We start from the raw sequence: 23056 nt of genomic DNA, 5'->3' as shown, positions 1-23056 counted from the left end.
AATACAACTCAAAAGTCTACTAATACACACTATTGCACATACTACACAACCATAATAACACTGCTCAGTATCTCCATCTCTGAATCTCTGGCTCATGGCAAGTCTGGACCTCCGATCTCCTCAAGCTCCTCTAGAACCCACTTAGCCCACTCCACTAGGAAATCAAGAGTGATGTCCTCATGTGTAGCCTCAGCAATCCTCACAGCAGCTGCTCTACAAAATGCCCGGAGCCTCTCTCTAAGTCGCCTCTCACCACTCCCAACCTCTCTGGTACGCATGATATGCAATAACTCCTGGATCTGACCCTGTAGGAATCGCTGCTCCATAAGGCAAGCCTCAAACTGATAATATGGGACAGGATAGGAAGAGAACTGGAAAGGTACTCCTGTAACTGAATGACTAGTAAAGCCTGAATCAGCAGGTGGGGGTCCTCTGACAGGTGGCCTCATGCCTGGGGGTGGAATAGCCTGCAGTGGTACGGGCTGCAACACAGGTGGAGGTAGTATAGCCAATACTGGTGGAACAACAGGACGTGGATCCAAAGATGGCACTCCAACTGAAGGCTCTGAGTGATCAGCTGATATGGGAATGAAAGAGTCGGCCATCGCTGCTATCTGAAATCATATCGCAATATAAGAATCTCGAACCATAACGCGAATTACACTAATACCTGTTATACCGAAGCACTCAACCTCTCAACGTCTTATCATCATATTCCTTACTTCTAATCCTAACCCTCTACCCATTCCCGTCAACCTAGGCTAGTGTCAGTGACTTATAACCTGTAGCTCTGATACCAAACCTGTGGCGCCCTCCAAACCCGGGTCAGAAGTTTGGGGTCCACAGACACACCTTATTTATAACCTGCTTATAACAATAATAAAGATAATAATAATATGCAGTGACCCTACTTACCAACCACCACGGACCGCAACAGGTTAAAGTATGCACACAAGCCAAACATACTATTATATTACAAACGTTCAAATCTCAACTATTCTAAACTCAAAACTGAGTATTAAACATTATTACAAACTTTTACAGACTTAATTTATCCCAAAAGAAGCCTACTAGCTCAGCTCAATCAACCTGAACCCCTAGCTCTCGCGCTGGACTGGGGATCCTCGGTACCAACCGGTTCCTTCTTAACTGGAAAAGAACATAAACAATATCGCACAAATGAGCTAACTAGCTCAGCAAGTCACAATGACAAAACTGAGAATAATGATCATCAGGTGAACATGGTTATGATATCAAGTGAACAATGGATTATGATTTAGAATTGGATATTATATTTTCATGTTAAAAACCAAGATTAGGCTGCTGATCAGTCACACACTAACCCCGAGCAAAGCACACAGCACTGCTCTAACTACTGGATCCAAGGCACATATTGGCCTAACTTGACCATTATATGGTCTGACCACAAATCTGGTCCACAATTTTATAAAAACAATCCAATTCTAACATAATAACAGAATAAACAATAATAAACAATAACCAGAATCATTAACAACATTTGATGTTCCATAATGAAATGGTTTTAATTTGCATAAGGATCAAAAGAGTATTTTTAAAGTTTGGATGCTAGGTAATGAAAGAATTGGATAACAATGAATCAATGTTTCAGGGTTTCAAGGATTTGGTCTTTCAAAGCATAAAATATAATGGTTTGAGTATGTAGGTAACTCGATTCAGTGTATAGTATTTAGTTTGTATGTATTTGTGGAGTAGTATCGTATATTTGAGGTTCGTGTTTGGGTATACAACAATCAATGGTCTAGAAAGAATCAGGTTACGGCTCAAGATCAATAACTGGAATCAAGGTTTAGGGTTCAGTGTTTCAAAGCACTTGCAATATAAAACAGGAATATCAATCACGACAATATCTCGAGAAAGTTCAGAACACTTGTCTGGTATTTGCTTACTACACTGCACTCGTTTCCAATCTCAACCGTCTTACTCCTCAACTACCTGTTTCCCTTTCCTACGCCTTGCCTCTTCTGCTCACATATCATAAGCATCTATCAATATTTAACTCATAGGATTCTATTCAACACATACTTCTATCTACCCTTCGTTTCACCTAAATCCGATTATCGGACTGAAAGTTACGTAATAAACAAGTAAACATCGAATGTACAGACTGACAGTCAAACAACAAGTCACATATAACACATAACACGTCACATAATCAATGATATATCATTTATACATAAGTCTCGGGTCGTAAACAGGTTTTCAGGTATTTAAAATGATTTTTAAAACATTTTTCGGAATCAAAACGGGTCGTTGGATTAATTTCGGGGTAATAAACAAGGTTCGATTGGCCAATTCTGGCTCCGGAACAATTTTATAATAATTATCGAGCCTTGGAAGTAATTTAGAATAATATTTTTAACCTCGAAACTATTTTTCGGAATTTTTAAATCATTTTTAAATAATTAAATCTAATTAAATAATTAATTAAAATCAATTAATAATTAATTAAATCAATTAATTTTCGAATTAATTGACTAATTAATCAATTAAAAATTAACTGAAATTAATTAACTAATTAATTCAGATTTATTTTTGAATTAAAAATAATTTTCGGAATTAAAATAATAATTTTTGGAATTTTCAGAAATTAAAACGAATTTTTATAATAAAAATAAATAGGAAATATGATTTTTAAATATTTTTAAAACAGGAATCCAACTTTTGCAAACTCTGGAAAGTTCAGGGACTGAACTTCATCGTTTTCAAAAGTTGGGGTACTAAACTGCAATTTTCCAGCCTTTCGTCGGAAAACAGTCGGGTTCGCCGGAGAACTCAACTCCGGCATCCTTCCACCACCACCAACTCCAGATTTAATCTATAATTCACCAGGAATTTAACCATACCATCAAATCAACCTAACAATCCCTGAGTTGGCCGGAATTTGGCCGAGAAGTTCGCCTGTTTCCGGCGAGCTCGACGTAAACTTCAAAACACAACTCCCTTCTCTACAGACCTCGTTGATTCATGAAACTTATACGACTGGATTGCAAATTTTACAGAGAACACAACCCACTATACCACAACATCAATCTATTCCAAAATAAGAAACCCCCAAATATTAATTAAGAACATTCATACGGGTTATAAACCCTAATTTTAAAAATTCGAAAATCAAACTCAAATTTGAACATGTTATTGAACTCCAAATCAGACGTATATTATATCAAAATCATCAGGAAAACAAGCTCTACAACATGCAATCATCAAATCATACAAACAATTGTATGCGAACAAAAATTCATATTTTTAATAAAATTAATTCGAAAATAAATAAAAATATAGAAAAATACCCTTGATTTCTGCTGTAAAACGAAGCTCAGAATCTGGTAGAACACTTCAAAACCTTTGGATTGAGTACTCAAGCTTTGAAAACAGAGATCGGTAACGCCTTCGTTTTGCGGTTTGATTCTTAGAACAGTTTATGTAATTAGGGTTTTTCTCTGGAAAATTTTATAATTACTATCTGCAAATGATTTTGATACAAAATAAAATACGGGAAAAGGATATTTATAATTACGAAAAATTAGTATCCCGTTGGATCATTCCGGATATAAAACGGTACGTTTATTTATAAAAATTGATCCAAACGTTATCGGTTTTCGGGATAATTATCCAAACCAGTACAATTTGTACTGCGGTCTTGGTCTCAGCGCCTGGTTACACGTACTACGAGGTGATAATTGGGATAGTTTAATAAAAAGCTTCCGTTTATCGAAAATACGGGTTTTATTGATTTACCGAAACGAATATTGTATCGAAAATGTTGCGCCGGGACCCGCGCAGAACAAACCGTACACCGGATCGAAAAAGTCAAAATATGGAATATGCTCGGAATATTACAATTAGGTTAAGAAGGAATTCTTGGAAGAGTTTCGGGTTCCAAAAACGTAACAACGAATAACGTCGGTTGGTTCCCGTTTTTATAAAATAGATTTTAAATACTCGGAATTTTTTTTTATAAATTTCATATGATCCTTCTAAATCCATAAATCAACATAAAAATAATTAGGAAGATATAACAATTATCTATATTTTATTTTGGACATATAAAAGTTAAAATACTCAATTAATATTATTTTTAAATATCCAAACATAGATAACACTTAACAATTAATTCACATAATGGATACTGTGCACATATATTAATCATTTATTAACAACATAATTACACGATATATCCCGGATATTACATACTACGAGGTGATAATTGGGATAGTTTAATAAAAAACTCTCGTTTATCGAAAATACGAGTTTTATTGATTTACCGAAATGAATATTGTATCGAAAATGTTGCGCCGGGACTCGCGCAGGACAAACCGTACACCGGATCGAAAAAATCAAAACATGGAATATGCTCGGAATATTACAATTAGGTTAGGAAGGAGTTCTCGGAAAAGTTTCGGGTTCCAAAAATGTAACAACGGATGACGTCGGTTGGTTCCCGTTTTTATAAAATAGATTTTAAATACTCGGAAAAAGATTTTATAAATTTCATATGATCCTTATAAATCCATAAATCAACATAAAAATAATTAGGAAGATATGAAAATTATCTATATTTTATTTTGGACATATAAAAATTAAAATACTCAATTAATAATATTTTTAAACATCCAAACACATTTAACACTTAACAATTAATTCACGGAATGGATACTGAACACATATATTAATTATTTATTAACAAAATAATTACACGATATATCCCGGATATTACAATATATATATTTATAATCAGTGACTAGCAAAGGATATAAATGTAAAGTTATCTATTAATTTTAGCAATACTATACAAATTTTCCAAGAAAAAGATATTACCATCAAAAGAGCATAAGTTAGTTAAAAATTAATTAGAACACATATTTACAATTAATGATTAAAAATGTACATAAAGATAAAGTTATTTATTAATTTAACACATATTATATAGATTTCTCAATTTAAAAACAACAATATCATCAAAAGAGCAAAAAAATATGAAGTTTTTGCGTATTGAAAAAATGGACAAGACTTGGAAAAAAATGGACAAAATCTTTAAGTCAACTTAGTTAAGGATGATGAAACTCTCTTTTTACTCGCGGTTAAATGATGAATTGAAGATGATGATGAAGCTTTCTTCTTACTCCAGGTCAGATGATAGATCGAAAATGAGCAGATTATACTAAGATATTTTAAAAAGAGATATAAATAAAAAAAGTAAGAGTTAGTCACATATTTATTGGTGAGATAGAATATGAAAATTATATGAGATTAATTGTATAATGTGTAAGATATAAGTTCATTGAATTATTAAGTGCATTGTAAATATAAATTAATATGAAAATTATATCAGATTATATGTATTATGTGTAAAATATAAGTTTAATAGGTATATTGTAAATATAAGTCAAAATGAAAATTATATCAGGTTAAATGTATTATGTGTAAAATATAAGTTTAATGTATTATTAATTGTACCGTAAATACAAGTTAAATGAATTAACGGCTAAAATATTATAATATATACATGTATATATTTCAAGTGATCCGTATGCAAAAAAACTAGAAGATGATTAACAAAAATCTAGAACTTAATTGATTAAGTGTCCAAGTGTTTGTAGAAAATTAGGACGGTCATTTGGGTAATATACTTGAATTGTATTTTGTAATCTTGACCTGCATTGAGAAATGGTAGAGTTATGAACTGTAAAGTTATTGAGAAACTATGATATTTAAATACAAGGATCCCGTTAGTAAAGTTATGAACGGTAAAATGGTAAAGTTGACAATCGGAAGTTGAAGAAAAAGAAAGAAAGCCCAACAAAGGAAAGGGAAGAAAGCGTGACCGGCTATAGGCGGTGGCGAAAACCCCTTTCCTGGAAACTACATAATCTTCCATCTTCTTCTTCTTCTACATTGTTTATCCATTTCTGTTGTAAATATACTAGTACTAAATATAACAGATATTCAAATACGCGGGTTTCTTTCTACACGCCAAGTTGTTTTTACTTCATCTACTCCTTTTCCTAGTTATTTTCTTTCTTTTCCTCCTTAGCAGCCTCTCTTCAATCATTCAGGTTTTAGTTTCAACTCTTTTTTTTTTTTATTTCTTTCAGATCTGTCTTTTATACATACATACATACTTACATACATGTTTGTCTATGTATCTGTCTCCTCTTAGTTGTTAAATTTATGAGTTTCATTTTTTTTTATTGAATTTCATTTTTTATGTTCAACTTCAAGTTTGTAATTATTAGGGTTTGTTTATGTTTACTTTCCCTATTTTTTTTTTGTAGTGCATATTTTTAGCTACTTGTGTCTTTTGTGTGTTCTTATTCAGAAATCTTAGTTGGTTTAATTTGAACTATGTACGTAATTAGGGGTTTGTTTATCTGTTGGAAAATTCTAGCTACCCAGGTAATGATTATGTGCTGCACGATGATTGCTCGCATTTCTAATAAATATATGAGATTGAGCGTGCATTCATATGTGTCCCAAATCAAAACAGTTCATGTGTCATTTGGGGAAATTTTTGGGAGGCCTCACTCTTAATTGTTTTCCTTTATTTCTTTTATTTAAACAAGTTAGGTTTATAAGTGTGGTAAAATGTGATGTGAATGAATTTACTCTCTTTTCTTCTTGCGGCTTTAGAATCTGGATTAAGTAGTTGTTTATTATTCGGTAAGAATTGAGTTGTGATTTATTTGACAATTAATACTTTTTTTGCGGCTTTAGGGTTTGGATTAAGTAGCTGTTTTATATGGTAAGAATTGAGTTGTAATTTATTTGACAATTAATATTTTACTGAATTTGGGTTTCAGTTTATATAAATGGTCATGGACCCCAGCTACAATGATACGTCTGATGCAATAAATGGTTTTGATTTTGGAGATGACATGATTTTACCCGGTTTTGATCAGTACACTAGCATTGTTAGTGGCTTCAAGTTGAACGATGATTATGTAGATCTTGGTTTCTTGGATATTCCTGACCGACCAATTGTTCCGCACCCGGGTTATGCCACTGGCACAAATAATTCTTCGTCTGGTAGTTCCGAAGCAAACTCTCCGGATGACTTTTCTGACGGTGTGCTCAAGTTTCTTAACCAGATACTATTGGAAGAAAAGATTGATGAAAAACCTTCTATGTTTCATGATCCTTTGGCCCTACAAGCAGCTGAGAAGTCTTTTTATGAAGTTCTCGGCAAGGAATACCCTCATCCGATTAATCAGCCCCCAGATTACATCAATCAAAGTGTTGAAATTAGGAGTGATTACTTTGCTGGAAGCTCGAGTGAGGTCAGTACCAGCAGTGGTAATAGTGTTGGAAATCAATATGAGCCTCCTCAGTGGACTGGTGATTCCCTAGATTTGAGATCATCTAATCAGCACAATCAACCAACAGAATACTTATTTTCTTCTAACGTGGAGAGCCGGCCAAATGGGACAGTAGCCTCAGAAAACAGCTTTAGTAATAATACCAATGGCTCGATGGACTATTCAATGAGTACCCATGTCATCCCAAATATATTTAATGACAAGAATTCTATGTTGCAGTTCAAGAAAGGAATGGAGGAAGCTAGTAAATTCCTCCCTAGCATTCCTCAGTTAGTTGATGACCTCAATAACTATGCATTACCTTCGAATGCTAAAGAAGGCCCCCCTGCTATTCAAGTGAAGGTCGAAGTTGATGAGATCTCACCTGGCAGCTCAAGGGGACGGAAACAGTATCACCGTCAGGATAGTTTGTCTGAAGAAGATGAGAGGAGTAGCAAACAGTTGGCAGTTTATGAGGAAGAAGTTGAGTTATCAGAAATGTTTGATAAAGTTTTGTTATGCGGACCATCATGTGACAAGGAAGAACCAATCGAAGCAAGCCCAGTCGCTCATCTTGAAAATGTTACAACACGTGGAGTAAAAGGGGGCAAGAGTCGTTCTGTGAGAAAAGACAGTGATACTGAAGGTGTAGATCTGAGGACTCTTCTGATCAGTTGTGCACAATCTGTTGCTGCTGACGATCGCAATACTGCATTTGAACAATTAAAGCTGATTAGACAGCACGCATCTGCCTCTGGGGATGCATCTCAGAGATTGGCTGTTATCTTTGCAAATGGCCTTGAGGCGCGATTGGCTGGCACAGGCACTCAGTTATATGCAGCCTTATCATCCAAGAGGATTTCAGCAATAGAGAAGATAAAAGCATACCAAGTATACCTTTCAGCATGTCCATTTACAAAGATATCAGTTTTCTTTGCAAATCATATGATTCTGGACATGGCATCAAATGCTGCAACACTTCACATAATTGATTTTGGTATCCAGTATGGATTTCAGTGGCCTGTTCTTATCCAACATCTCTCAAGGAGGCCTGGTGGACCACCTAAGCTTCGTATTACTGGAATAGAATTGCCCCAACCTGGTTTCAGGCCAGCAGAATATATGGAGGCGACAGGACGTCGTTTGCGAAGTTATTGTGAGCGTTTTGATGTTCCATTTGAATACAATGCCGTAGCGACTCAAAAGTGGGAGACAATAACTGTGAATGATCTGAAGATTGACAGCGACGAAGTTGTTGCTGTTAATTGTTGTTTACGGTTTAGAAACCTTCTTGATGAGACTGTTGTGGCAAATAATCCAAGAGATGCGGTTCTTAAATTAGTCAGGAAGATAAACCCAAAAATATTTGTGCAGGCTGTTGTCAATGGATCCTACAGTGCATCATTCTTTAAAACTCGGTTCCGAGAGGCACTCTTCCACTATTCTGCTTTGTTTGATATATTTGATACTACTATTCCTCGTGACGATCCACAGAGATTGAACTTTGAGGGAGAGTTTTGTGGGCGTGAGGTCATGAATGTTGTTGCATGTGAGGGTGTAGAAAGGGTTGAAAGGCCTGAGACACATAAGAAGTGGCAGGTCCGCAATACAGAGGCAGGCTTTAAACTTCTTCCATTAGATCGGAAACTCCTTCAAAAGCTTAGTCATAAGGTAAGGTCAGAATACCACAAAGATTTTGTTTTTGATGATGATGGTAAGTGGTTGATGGTAGGGTGGAAAGGTCGAATTCTTTATGCTACTTCAGCCTGGGTACCTGCATAAAGTACTTGTAATGCATATCAAAACAAGGAAGAGTTTGCCACGGGGTTCTTGATCTCTTATCAAAATCCGACATGTCAAACACTTTTTAGTTGAATGAAAGACTCGTGGTTGCTTGATTTGTCCTTTATACCGCAGAGTATATTGTATCGCCAAATTTTCACTCTCCTCAGATGACAAATCAGGCACAACTATGTAAGACTAGACATGGTGTATGGATTGATTATGAATCCTTACAGAAGAATGATGATTATAAATTATATGAAACTTAGCAGATCCCAATCTTGGTGCTGGACAGGCTGGTGATCCACTTGGTTTTTTAGTTTACAACATAAAATGTCAGGCCCTTTTTTCCAGTCGGAGTGAAGTGAACTTGAACCATAGTTAAGTCCATTTCTCCCGGTGTGACATTATATCTGGAACTCCAAATCAGATGCAACTCTCTTAATTGAGATGAGTTGAAGATACTCCTGCTAAAATAAGTTCCCCTCTGCTTAATGCTTTGCCTGCAATTTTGTTTCCAAGTTATAATACTCTCTCCATATTTGATTTCTATATATTTTAGTGATGTACTATTAGACAGGTAATAGCAATAGTGTAGAATGTCATCTTCATTTGTAAATATTTTGATTCCATAGATTTTATGCCTAGTTTCAGAATGATTCCAGCTATTCGACCAAAATGCATCTGCTTTTGTAGTCTTCTTCAACCGCCCCTGTGTTATGATATTTGTTTTGCTTTTGTAGCCTACTTGGTAGATACAATGTTATGAATACTTATTACGACACTAGAGTGGTTGCAAATCTGTTGCTTCAACGAAAGTGCAACATTTGATGAATATTAGGACACTAAACGAGTGGTCCGGCGGGCAAAAATAGAGGGGTGAGTCGAAGACGGGGACACAGCCAAACAAACATCACCGGAGAATGATGTGAAGTGTGAACATGACTAGTCAAAGTTCTCCTCGCTCTCCCCCGATTTGGACAGTGACCATTAGATTACAACATATACATATCATTATGTTTTTTTTTAAAAAAATTAAAGAGTATGAATGTTCTTATGTTCATTCTTATTGATGCTATACATGAAATATGTACTACTATGTCGAGCATACCTAACACAATCCAGACGTTTTTTTCAGCCGGTGATAAATCGGTCAAAGAAAATACAATCATGTGAACTGGGATCTTATTAATTTGTATTTTCAGTAATTTTAAATTGCATATTGTAACAAGAGTAGAACGTTTGCATGGGTATAGCCGCATAGGTTATATATTACTCGTTGGAGTGATTTAAGTAATTATTTTAGTAAAATGAAATATCAGAGGGGAAGTGCGAGGGTGCGTCAGGCAGTATGTCAGCTCACGTGTCAGCCTATATGTCAGCTCAGAAATTCTACTTTATTTTTTTTACCCTCGAAACTTATTTAATTTCATGTTTGTTTGTTTGTTTTTGTATTAATTAGATTTATATCATCTTTGTTAGAAGTAATGAAATTTATAATTTTAAAATAGAAAATCGTAAAATATTAACCTCATAATACTAAATTGGAAGTACCATATTGTAAAGTTAGTTAATATGAGATTCTAATATAAAATTTTGTAAATAAATACAGTAACATTTGATGAGGTGGTTAGAGCTGTAACCACACATTCACGGTCAATGATTGATCTCTGCGTCGAATCTTTGTAACTCAGGACTACTACTATGTTGGACCGTTTAAAATCCAAGAAAATAAAATCTTCTCCGGGTCTCATTCGTGCCTCATCCTCCGTCACACCTCGTATCAACTCATTCAATTATTGTACCATGTCTTATGTTCTCTTCACCGCTCACGCTCTCCAATTTACTTTATTGCTCTTCGTTCATCTGCCGGCTTACATATTCTTACGGTAATATTACAATTGTTTAGCCCACTCCAAGCATGTATTCAAATTCGAATGATCAAGCGATCTAAATTTGGGACGGTATCAAAATTCTATTCCAATTATGTAATTCAAATATAAATTAATTCAATCGTCAATACTATATTTGCATATTTTATTTTTTATTACTTTAAAAAAGATTAGTTAATTTGATTATGAATTATATATAACAATTAGATAAAGAGAAAATGTTACAAAGGTAAAGCGGGGTTTTTAAAAATATTAAAATTAAAATATTATATAAAATACTAATTATTGTATGATTTTCAATTTTCTTGTATTTTAGAATTTTATTTTATAATTTGTCATTGTTTTAATATATTCTAATTTCAATTAATTTATATATTATAACATTAACAAAATCATTAAATTATAAAAAGTATGAATATTTAAATATTAAAAAAGATTTGGATACGTGAATAGTAGTGATTACGACTGTAATTCGGGCCGAGCGTAATTCGAGCCGAAATTAATCGAGTCGAGCCGACTCGTTTAGTTAAACGAGTCTAAACCTCTGCCCGAAATTGACTCGTTTAATTTCACGAGTCGAGTCGAGCCTGCTCGTTTAGCTAAACGAGTCGGTTTTAAAGTGTCAGGCGAGTCGGTTCGTTAAATTTTACACATAATCTAGTCTAAATCTCTGTCCGAACTCAACTCGTTTAATTTCACTAGTCGAGCCGAGCCGGCTCGAGTAATTAAACAAGCCGAAACCTCGGCCCTAACTCGACTCGTTTAAATAAACGAGCCGAGTCGAGCCCACTTAAACGAGTTTGAGCCGGGCAAGCTCGCAAGCCGCCCGACTCAGATTACAGCGTTAGTAGTGATCCAATTTTGGAGCAGCATTCTAAATTTAAATCATAAAATTGTCCCAAATTTAAATTTTTAGTGCACGGTTGGAGTACTATTAATTAATTTAATGAGATGTATGATGCAGACAGCTCCTCGTCTGGTACATTAAATGTTTTGCATGCAGTTTATAGCTAATATGTTTTTGTAAAATAATTTAATTTTAATATGCATAACTTAAATTCGTTAAAAATTTTGAGTTGAGTGTCCTCGAGAATTTGTAGACGTGTGGGGGAGATAGTGGAGCTGCTAGCAGCTACCTTGCTCTTGATTCGTCGAACTTTCTCATTCTCTCTTTTTAACTTTTGGGGACGCATAACATAATATACGTACACGCACATAGTGGGTTTTATTTGCTTTATTGTCACTTTTCACACACTTTGTTATAATCATTCTTCCCCGATCCGTCTCTCTCTCAAGTCCAATCCACTCCCCTCTGGTACGCTACGTTTCAACTTTCAGTTGACCCTCTCTCACACACAATTTTGTTTCTAAATTTGATTTTGTTTCCAGATTCATTTCATTTCTATGTTATCGTTTTAATTTTAGGGTTTTATTGTATGATTCCTTAATTTGTTGCATCATGTATCTATGTGGGTCATTTATTTCATCTCTCTCTCTCTCTCTCTAGTAAGTAAATCCCTAATTAGAAACAACATCTTCTTTCCCTTTGCAAAACCAGCTAATTGTTCATGCTTAAGAGGATTTTTAGGTACTTATTGTTTTTCGTATATGTAGTATGTTGATAATTGGAAGTTTATTTCATGTTGTTACTATAACTGAATGCTTATTTATTATTGAATTTTGGTTATTAGGGTTTGTAATTTTGTAATTGCTCCTTTGCTAGATGGTCATGGATTCGGGATATGCTGATTTTTCTGATTTACTAAATGGTTTCGAATTTGGGGATGAGGTTGTTTTACCTGGTTTTGATTCGGCTCCTAATGTTGGTAATGGCTTGTTTAGCCATGAGATTGTTTTACCTGGTTTTGATTATGCTCCAAATGTTGGAAATGGGTTGTTTAACGATGAGACCATTTTACCTGGTTTTGATTCAGCTCCAAGTGATGATGGGTTCAAGTTTAACGATGAGATTGTTTTACCTGGTTTTAATACTGCTCCGGGGTTTAAGTTTAGAGATGACCTTGACTTTAGTCTCTTGGATATTCCTGACTATCAGACGGAATCTGGTTATGCTACTACTATTTCACCTACTGGTAGTTCGGAACTGTACTCTCCTGATGATAATGACTTATCTGATGGTTTGTTGAAGTTTCTTGACCACATTTTAATGGAAGAGAAAATTGACGAGAATCCTTCCATGTTTCATGATCCATTGGCAGAGCAAGCGGCAGAGAAGTCTTTGGATGAAGTACTTGGCAAGAACTATCCTCCATCCTATGGACCAGTGGATGTCTACCAAGGTGTTGAAAGCCCGAATGACTATTTTACCAGAAGCCCAAGTGAGAACAGTACCAGCAGTGGTGGTACTAGTAGTGGAAACTACTATGACCCTCCTCAATTAGTTTCTGATTGTGTAGGTCCGAATTCATCTGAAGTTCAAAATCAACCTCAAGAAGACTTTTCTTCTTCCAACTCTGGGTGCGGAACACAGTGGTCAGCAATGCCTCAAAACAGCTTTCGTAATAATATCATTGGTGTAATGGACTCCCCTGTTAGTATGCAGGTCATTCCAAACATGCTCAGTGAAAGTGAGTCTATTTTGCAGTTCAAGAGAGGAATGGAGGAAGCTAGTAAATTTCTTCCTAACATTGCTCAGTTGCTCGGTAGCATGAATAACTATGCATTACCAACAAACACAAAACAAGGTCCTCCTGCAGTTCATGTGAAGATAGAAAAGGATGTGGAGACATCACCTGGAAGCTCAAGGAGACGGAAGCATTATCTTCGACAGGATAGTGTGATTGAAGATGAGAGGAGTAGCAAACATTCGGCAGTTTACGAGGAAGACGTTGAGTTATCAGAAATGTTCGACAAAGTTCTGCTCCATGAGCCAGGCTGCGACAAGGAAGAACCTACTGAATGGAGCCCGGTCTCTGACCATGAAAATGGTCTAGCACACGGATCTACTGGCAGCTGGAGTCCTACAACTAACGGAAGTGGTAGTGAAGCGGTAGATCTAAGGACTCTTCTGATCAGTTGTGCACAATCAGTTGCCTCTGAGGATCGCAAGACCGCACATGAACAATTGAAGCTGATTAGGCAGCATTCGTCTGCCTCAGGAGATGCATCACAGAGATTGGCTGTTATCTTTGCTAATGGCCTTGAGGCACGTATGGCTGGCACAGGCACTCAGTTATATGCAGCCTTAGCATCAAAGAGGAAGACGAAGATCTCGGCTACCGAAAAGTTAAAAGCATATCAAGCATATCTATCAGCCTGTCCATTTAAAAAGACGTCAGTTCTCTTTGCCAATAAAATGATTCTGGAGAAAGCGTCGAATGCCACAACACTTCATATTATCGATTTCGGCATACAATATGGTTTCCAGTGGCCAGTTCTTATCCAACTTCTCTCAAAGAGACCTGGGGGACCACCTAAGCTTCGGATTACTGGAATAGATTTGCCCCAGTCTGGTTTCAGACCAGCAGAATATATGGAAGCAACAGGTCGTCGATTACAAAGTTATTGTGAGCGTTTTAAAGTTCCATTTGAGTACAATCCCATAGCAAGACAAAAATGGGAAACAATAACCGTGGAGGACCTCAAGGTTGAGAGAAATGAAGTTGTTGCTGTAAATTGCTTTTTACGGTTTGAAAATCTACTTGATGAGACTGTTGCAGTGAACAGCCCAAGGGATGCTGTTCTTAAATTGATCAGGAAAGTAAATCCGGCTATATTTGTGCAGGCTGTTATTAATGGATCGTACGGGGCATCTTATTTTGTTACTCGGTTCCGTGAGGCTCTGTACCATTATTCTTCTTTCCTTGATTTACTTGATACTACTATACCCAGGGACAATCAGCAGAGATTAAATTTTGAGAGAGAGTTCTGTGGCCGTGAGGTTATGAATATTATTGCATGTGAGGGTTTGGAAAGGGTTGAAAGGCCTGAGACATATAAGCAGTGGCATATCCGCAATACGAAGGCTGGTTTCAAGCTTCATTCATTGAACAAAGAACTCGTAAAAAAGCTGAAGCATAAGGTTGAGTTGGATTTCCACAAAGATTTCAATTTTAATGAAGATTGTGAATGGATATTGGTTGGGTGGAAGGGTCGAATTCTCCATGCTGTTTCTGCTTGGGTACCCGCATAAAAGTACTTTAATTAGATGCAATAATGGAAAATAAGAGTTCAATATGGAGGTCGCCAAGCTATAGACATGAGGTACTAATGTTCCTGGAAATCTTCTTATACGATTTGGTACCTCCAAAGTCCAAACACATCTAATATATATGAACTTCAGACATGAAAATTTATGTGTTAAAGTTTGAGTGCTGGGTATTTAGGTTAGTCATTTGATCCAGCGGTGTTTTGTAAGTTTATTTGACATTTATGTCTGGATTTTACATTTGCTAATATAAACTTTTTATGTAGTCTGTTGAAAAAAGTATTTAAAATCGTAGCTATTAACACAGTCTAACCTTAATCAATCTGTTTTTTCAGATGATCTTCTGTTGCCTAGCAATACATCTTCCAAGATTAAGAAGATAATAACATGTACTTGGGGGTGTATGAACAAGCATCTTCGAAAATCAAGCATATCGTAGATGCGAATGGTAGGATTGGCGCATCGTTCTGTTAAGCCCAATCGTAGAATGACACCACTCAGCAAGGGCTTGGTATGAAAGATAATTTGAGTATCCCCAACACAACCACAGTTGCAACTTGCAAACTATGTATTTTTTCCTAACCACCAGTTGATATAATTTCGGTAAAATTATGTTAATCCCAAGTGTGATGTTTATATACTCCTACAGAGGAAATCTTAATTAAATATTTGCTTGTGAACTGAAATCTAAATTAAATATAGGCATGCCTAGTGTACTGTAATTATTTTTGTTATTGTGTATGCAACAACTTCCCGTTCTACGTTTTTTAATTTTCGTACTTCAAAGAAATGAAATGTATTTATATACACTACTATTATTTTATAGTCAAATAGAAGATGATTTATCAGTCGGTCACCTGACTCTACCGTGCTGATAAAATATAATATAAATACAGGTCTTTTAAAATGTATCATGTTAAAAATTTGAATATATAACGTCCTATTTATGAATGTGAATTCAAACAAAAGTTATCGTATTTTTGTTATAGGGATAGGGATTTTATATAGAGTAATCGAATCGTTCTAATAATAAATTTTAATTAAAACGGACTTCCTCTTTTTCCTTTTTGTCAGAAGACTTCATCTTTTTCAATCATAAGGATATTCTCAGTTACGGGATTGACTTTTTTTTTTAATATCATTTCCTATTTTTGTCACCTTTTTTTTGTTGCCAGGTATTTTTGTCTTATTATTAATAATACACCAACTTCTAATTTCATTATTGTATTTTCGCTATTAGATCATCTATTTTATTACTTATATTATATGCGAACACGAGTTTTCATCCTATTTAGTAAATTACTTATTTATCCTCTTAAACATATCAATATTAAAAAATTGTTTTTCATGGAAATTGAATGCAAGATATACATAATATTAATTTGCATATTCACACCCGCACAATATTTGATACAATTCTTAAAATTATTAACTAGATTACTTGGACATTACTTTTAAATCTCTTTAGTAAATTACTTATATATCCTTATATTCATATTAATATTGACTAATAATGTTGTTCATTGGATTGAACTAGCTTTTCATCCTATTTAATTTAGATTTTTTTTTAAATATAAATATTATATGGGCCACTGGATTACAAAATTAAAATATAGGGGCTATATCTAACATAAGATTTTAACTTGTACATAATAGTAATAATTTAATAATACTACTAATTACAGAATCACTAAATTACATCCATGAACATCACAGTTATAATACAAATTAAGAAAAAAATTAATACAATGCAAATTTTCTTATTCCCGAGATTTAAAAAAATATGAATATGTAGGGATAACTTGAATATAAGTGTGGAACGTCTTCTGAATCAAAATCTTCATTGTTGTTCTTTTTACCATTATCTTTATAATCACCATAATTTGAAAGCAATTTTGTGAAGTAATTTTGAAAATAATAGTGAATGAAAGATGATCAAATATGAATGAGAGATAATCGGAAGAAGGAAGGATATGTATATATAAAGTTGTCAAAGATGGAAGAAGGTGGCCAATGAAAAGATAAATGTCCATATGTGATGTGATCGATGGAGGAGGTGATTTGAAAAATAGGAAAGTGGCATAATTATAGTCGGGGATAATCGTGGAGTGGCAAAACTCTGGGTTAGAAGATCTTTGAAATAAGTTGAAGAAAATATGATGCATTAGATGAGAAAAGTGATAATACCTCTATTAAAATTGTGACTACAAATCGAAATAATTAAACTACGAGGGTTTATATTGAGTTTAGTTTTCATTTCAAGGTAAATTCTCATTTGAGAACATACATATATATATATATATATACACACACAAACACAGTTTTGTAATTTATGTGACACATAATATATTTATAATTATAGGATATTTCAATTCTAATTAAGTAATCTTAATTAAAAGGAAAGCATCGATATGGTTTTTAAATTATTTTAAAAACGAGTTTAGTAAAAAAATAATTCTAAATTATCTTCTTTTTCAGAAATTCAACATATGTTTAACATATATATAAAAAACTTATATCATACTAAACGAGTATGAGAGATTGTCATGAAGAAATTTCTTTGTAAATTTTATAATCTCAAAATATGCGCTCAACCAGACATTAACAAATGTTAGCAAATCTTCTTTACAAATATTTATTTTGTCTAGATCTTACTTTTAATCAGCTAAGTACAAACGGTATAGTACTCCAAAAATACTATGTTGATCCAATGAGCTTTCGTATATTGTAAGAATGCGATTGAAATTAAAAATAAAAATTATAATTAGGATCATTTAGAAAATACGTGCAAACTAAATGGATGGATGATATGTACATATATACAATGCAGTAATACTATACTACATATCTTCCATAAAAAACAAAGAAATTACTATATAAGAGTTGTAATAACAATCATTTGATGTTTTAGAAACACATATGCACATTATTTTACTAAAATGTAATCCATATTTTAGGGTCGAAAATATAATTGAGTTATTATAAATTATTACCTTTTAAATAAATCAAGACAAATTGAGTTAATTAATATGAAAAATGAACCGACTTTGAAATATATGAAGTAAAATGTGGTCCATAATTTGGACGGGTTATAATGCTTGTTTGTTTTGATTAGTTAACATCACATATTTTAAAATGAATATAGTGACAAATTCCATTTGGTACCACTAATAATATTCATATTATTCTTACTATCTTCTTTTCAATCATTTTTTATTTTATATATTTTTAATTTTAAGATGTAATGCGTTCAAAATATTTTCAATGTTGGGTAAATAATCAAAAGAACAACTTTTTTGTACGCAATATCCAAAATATCTAAATTTTTTAAATTTGTAAATTATGTCTTAAGTATGTATTGAATACGTATGATAAGAATGTGTATTTCAATTTTTCAAAATTTACAAAAAGAAGGCGCTCATTTTTTGTCAGCATTACAATCTTTCCGGTGCCTATTCCTTTAAATTGAAAATTGAAACACGTATTTCATAGCATGTTCTTTATAATTTTTTAAAAATAATAAATTCATATTTTGTGTAAATTTTAAAAAATTAATAATATGCATCATAGTCAAGCGTATTTGCAGGATGATTTGGTTTTGGACATTGTTTCGGTATCATTTGAGAAATATCATTTCATTAATTTAAATTGAATTTAGCTATTTTAATTACAAAATTGTAGATATTCTTGTAACGTTTTAGTATGCTTTTGTTAAAAAAAACCTTTATAATATGCTATTTGATTATATATGTAGAGTTAAGTTTTATAGATAAGTTCTAACAAGATCAATTTTTTGATACCTTGCAGACCTCTAATATCCTGTAACTAAAATTTTCATAAAAATATTTTGTAAAACGTATTATTTTGCAAATTATATTATTCAAAAATTATTATTTGATTCAAAATTTTGAATATCATATATGTAACTCATGTAAAACATTACAAAATATTTTATTTTACGAAACATGTTTAGTTTGCACAAAATTTGTTCAATTCAGAATATACACATTTTACTTATGAAACTTATAGGATTTTCAACAATTTAATGAATTAATGATATTCGTAAAACGTGATTCACAAAATAATATATTTTATAATATTTTGCTTGCAAAACATAAGTGATTTCCGAGATTTTCGATAAAATTGTGATCTTCATAAAAATTTTCTCTACATATCTATTTACTTAAATCATTATATTATTATCATCCATAAACCCTTCTCCCTTATAATTCCTTCTAAATAATGATTTATGTCTTGTCTTTTGACATGGTGTGAAATGTTAGTTTGTTAAGCAGTCCAGAAATCCAAAGTCTGTAACCTTTTCACAATCCTGTTCTATCTGTTATCCATCTTTTGTTTTAAAAGTTAAGCTTCCTGTTAGAAATTATGGCATCTACGAGTGAACTCATTCAAGCGATGAATGACATCACCTTTGAAGATGAGGAGGAAGGAGGTATTGTTTTAGGAGGGACAGATGTAAATGAAGATGTTGTTATATCTCATGGATTTAACAATAAGCTATGCCTGGTGGGAAGATTCATTATCGAAGGAGTCGTGGATTTTCAGGCAATGCAGCATACTCTAGCATCTTTGTGGAAACCGGGCAAAGGAGTACACATTAAGGAGATCGAAACAAATCTGTATGTTTTTCAATTTTTTCATGAGATTGATTTGAAAAGAGTTGTGGAAGGAAGCCCATGGTCCTTTAACCGTAAAGCTCTGATTATTGCACGTATGAAACAAGTTGAAGTTCCCACAGAAGTTAAACTCAATGCTATTGATTTGTGGGTTCAAATATACGAGCTAAGGGTGGGATTCATGACGGAAAAGGTGCTGAAAGAAATAGGCAACTATGTTGGTACGTACATAGATTCTTGTTCATCAAATTTTACAGGAACATGGCGAGATTATATGCGTATCAGAGTCACTATTGACCTGGATAAACCTTTAAAAAGGAGGATGAAAATAAGGAGAACTGGTGCAGATTGGTTTTGGGTTAATTTCAAATACGAAAATGTACCCACATTTTGTTTCATTTGTGGTCTTCTGGGATATTCAGAGAAATTCTGCGGAAAGTTATTTGATCTTTCAGAGGAAGAAATAACTAAACCTTACGGTGTATGGATCGTGCACCCCCCAGGAGGCAAGCCAGGTTGATAGGTTCTCGATGGTTAAGAGATGGTATTGCAGATTCCCAGAATCCGGTGGAAAACAACGCTGGTATTCCTACAGAGACGACATGTCAACCCCCAAGAAATCAGGAAGTTGTTACAACGCATGGAGTAATTCAAGGGGATAATGATATTCAAAATAAAGGGAGTGGAGGGAATCATGTTGTTTTGAAAAAACAGAATCCTGTGGAATTTGGAAATATATCAACAACCGATAATGATGGGATTACTGTTGTGGAAAATAAAAAAAGACGTACTAATTATGGGCTGGATGTTGATGATGTAATGGGCCAAACAACTGAGCTCTTAACAGGCCATGAAGAGGAGGATACACAGGAGATGGATCATGACACAAACTTTTCTACAAACCCAAAAAACGGACCAGAGGCGAGTTCTGCAAAAGGGACTCGCCTAGGAAAATGAGTACCTACAGCTGGAACTGTCGTGGGCTTGGGACCCCATGGGCAACTCAGTTCCTAAAGGAGTCTGTGCTCCAAAAGCAGCCCAAATTCATTTTTCTTAGTGAAACATTATGCAAAAGTGACATTGTAGAGAAAGTTAGAGTTGTTTTAAAGTATGAAGGAGCTTTAGCAGTCGACTCGCAGGGTCATACAGGTGGCCTAGCTTTGTTTTGGAGGAATAATAGTGATCTAAGGGTGTTATCTTACAGCAAAAACCACATTGATGTAATGGTGGATATACAAGGATGGCATACTTATAGGATGACTTGTTTATATGGGGAACCGGATCGTACGAGACGAAGAGAAACTTGGGACTTGATCAGAATGTTAAATAATCAAGTTAATTTGCCATGGGTTCTTATCGGTGACTTTAACAACATTTTGAGTCAAGAGGACAAAAAAGGAGGTAGATTGTATCCTAGCTGGCTGATTCAGGGGTTTCAAAGAACGTTGGAGGATTGTGATCTAAATAATTTGGAACTAAATGGTTACAAGTATACATGGGAAAGGGGACGGGACACCACTGAGATGATTGAAGTTAGGCTGGATCGTGCAGTTGCTTCTCATAGTTTTCTGCATATTTTCACTGAAGTCAAACTCATTAATCTGGGCATTTCAACTAGTGATCATAGTCCAATATATTTGGAACCAATCCATCAATCCAGCAGAAATTTCATTAAAAGATTCAAATTTGAGAATGCTTGGCTGAGAGAGCCAATGTGCAAAGAAATTGTTCGAGATGTTTGGAGGGATCAAAGCGACAAATCGTTCTACGACAAGATAGGAACATGCTCAGAAGTTTTATCAAGATGGGGAGAGGAGTTCACTGGAAGTTTCAAAAAACGTATTAGGGAATGCAAGACAGTCATGCAATCATTGAAAGGAAGGCGAGATGCTGATTCTAAAAGGCTGTATTCTCATAACTCTAAGGAGTTAACAGAAATATATAGCCAACAAGAAGTATTTTGGAGACAAAGATGTAAACAGCTATGGCTAAGAGAAGGAGACCAAAACAGTAAATTCTTTTATGCTTCCACTAAAGCACGGAGAAAAATTAATCATATTGATGTATTGTTTGACAAAAATGATTGTATGACAGGTTGGGAGAATGGTCTATAGGAAGTTATGGTTGATTATTTTGATGATCTTTTCAAAGCTTCAGACACGGAGTGGTCTACAGTTATTGATTGTGTTGAACCGAAAGTTACTCAGGATCAAAATATCAATTTGTTGGCTCCAGTTGAGGCTAATGAAGTGAAAAAAGCTCTGTTTTGTATGCATCCTGATAAATCTCCTTGCCCGGATGGAATGAGCCCGGGATTCTACCAAAAGCACTGAGATATTATCTCTGCAGATGTGGTAAAGTTAGTGCAGGATTTCTTTACGTCCTGCAAATTTGATCGTCAAGTAACGGACACCAACATTGTGCTGATTCCTAAGACGAGTAACCCTTCTAGAATGTCTGATCAGAGGCCTATATCGTTGTGTAATGTTAGCTATAAGATTGTTTCAAAAGTGCTAGCGAATAGGCTCAGGGAAGTATTGGACGATATTATATCTCCCACTCAAAGCGCTTTCGTCCCTAGTCGATTAATTACAAATAATATCATGATCTCCTACGAGGTCATGCACTATCTGAAAAGGAAGAAAAAGGTAAGAAAGGCTGGATGGCTTTAAAGCTCGATATGAGCAAAACCTACGATCGAGTGGAATGGGGTTATTTGGAGGCTGTTTTGCTTAAGTTGGGATTTCAGCGTAAACTGGTAGATTTGTTCTTGGAGTGTGTCAAATCTGCTAGATATCAAATAAGTCATGAAGGTCTAGTTTTTGGCAATATTGTCCCAGAGCGTGGGATCAGGCAGGGAGACCCACTGTCGTCTTACCTGTTTTTAATTTGTATGGAGGGTTTTACAGCATTGCTTCAGAACTAAGAAAGGCGTCGTCTTTTAACTGGCATCAAGGTGGCGAGAAGTGCTCCATCACTCTCCCATATGTTCTTCGCAGATGACAGTTATATCTATTGTCAAGCAAAGACAGAAGAAGCAGTCCAAGTAGTAAGTTTACTCCAGACTTTTGCAAAAGCTTCAGGCCATCAAATAAACTTAGGAAAGTCCTTAATCTTCTTTAGTAATAAACTGAGACAGAAACAAAAACTGATATTATCAGTTTGCTACAATTTTAAGAAGCAGGGGAGGGTACCAAGTATCTGGGGCTACCAAACATGTTGGACAGGAACAAATCTGCA

The 23056-nt window shown here is 34.5% G+C and overlaps 3 protein-coding genes across 7 annotated transcripts; all 3 read left to right on the top strand.

Annotated features, from left to right (window-relative positions):
• The first annotated feature begins 5928 nt into the window (after positions 1-5928).
• Positions 5929-9903, top strand: LOC141707291 (scarecrow-like protein 14). The gene is made up of 2 exons (XM_074510371.1): positions 5929-6098; positions 6843-9903. The coding sequence occupies exon 2, from the start codon at positions 6852-6854 to the stop codon at positions 9117-9119; it is 2268 nt and encodes a 755-aa protein (XP_074366472.1). The 5' UTR covers positions 5929-6098; positions 6843-6851; the 3' UTR covers positions 9120-9903.
• A 2197-nt stretch (positions 9904-12100) lies between these two features.
• LOC141707290 (scarecrow-like protein 14) lies at positions 12101-15950 on the top strand. 5 transcript variants are annotated; one of them, XM_074510370.1, is made up of 3 exons: positions 12101-12326; positions 12735-15357; positions 15515-15950. In XM_074510370.1, the coding sequence occupies exon 2, from the start codon at positions 12735-12737 to the stop codon at positions 15162-15164; it is 2430 nt and encodes an 809-aa protein (XP_074366471.1). In that variant the 5' UTR covers positions 12101-12326; the 3' UTR covers positions 15165-15357; positions 15515-15950. The 5 variants fall into 5 exon arrangements, with proteins under 5 accessions (XP_074366471.1, XP_074366467.1, XP_074366466.1 ...); XM_074510366.1 differs by having other exon boundaries at positions 12703-15235; XM_074510365.1 differs by having other exon boundaries at positions 12102-12326; positions 12735-15235.
• Positions 15951-20769: 4819 nt separating this feature from the next.
• Positions 20770-21930, top strand: LOC141688274 (uncharacterized). The gene has a single exon (XM_074492880.1). It carries the CDS (start codon positions 20770-20772, stop codon positions 21928-21930), a length of 1161 nt encoding a protein of 386 aa, XP_074348981.1.
• The last annotated feature ends 1126 nt before the right edge of the window (positions 21931-23056 follow it).

This window comes from Apium graveolens, chromosome 2 (genome assembly GCF_009905375.1).
Source record: "Apium graveolens cultivar Ventura chromosome 2, ASM990537v1, whole genome shotgun sequence".
NCBI lineage: Eukaryota > Viridiplantae > Streptophyta > Magnoliopsida > Apiales > Apiaceae > Apium > Apium graveolens.
The sequence above is the reverse complement of the archived record's forward strand: the minus strand, read 5'-3'. Positions and strand labels throughout refer to the sequence as shown.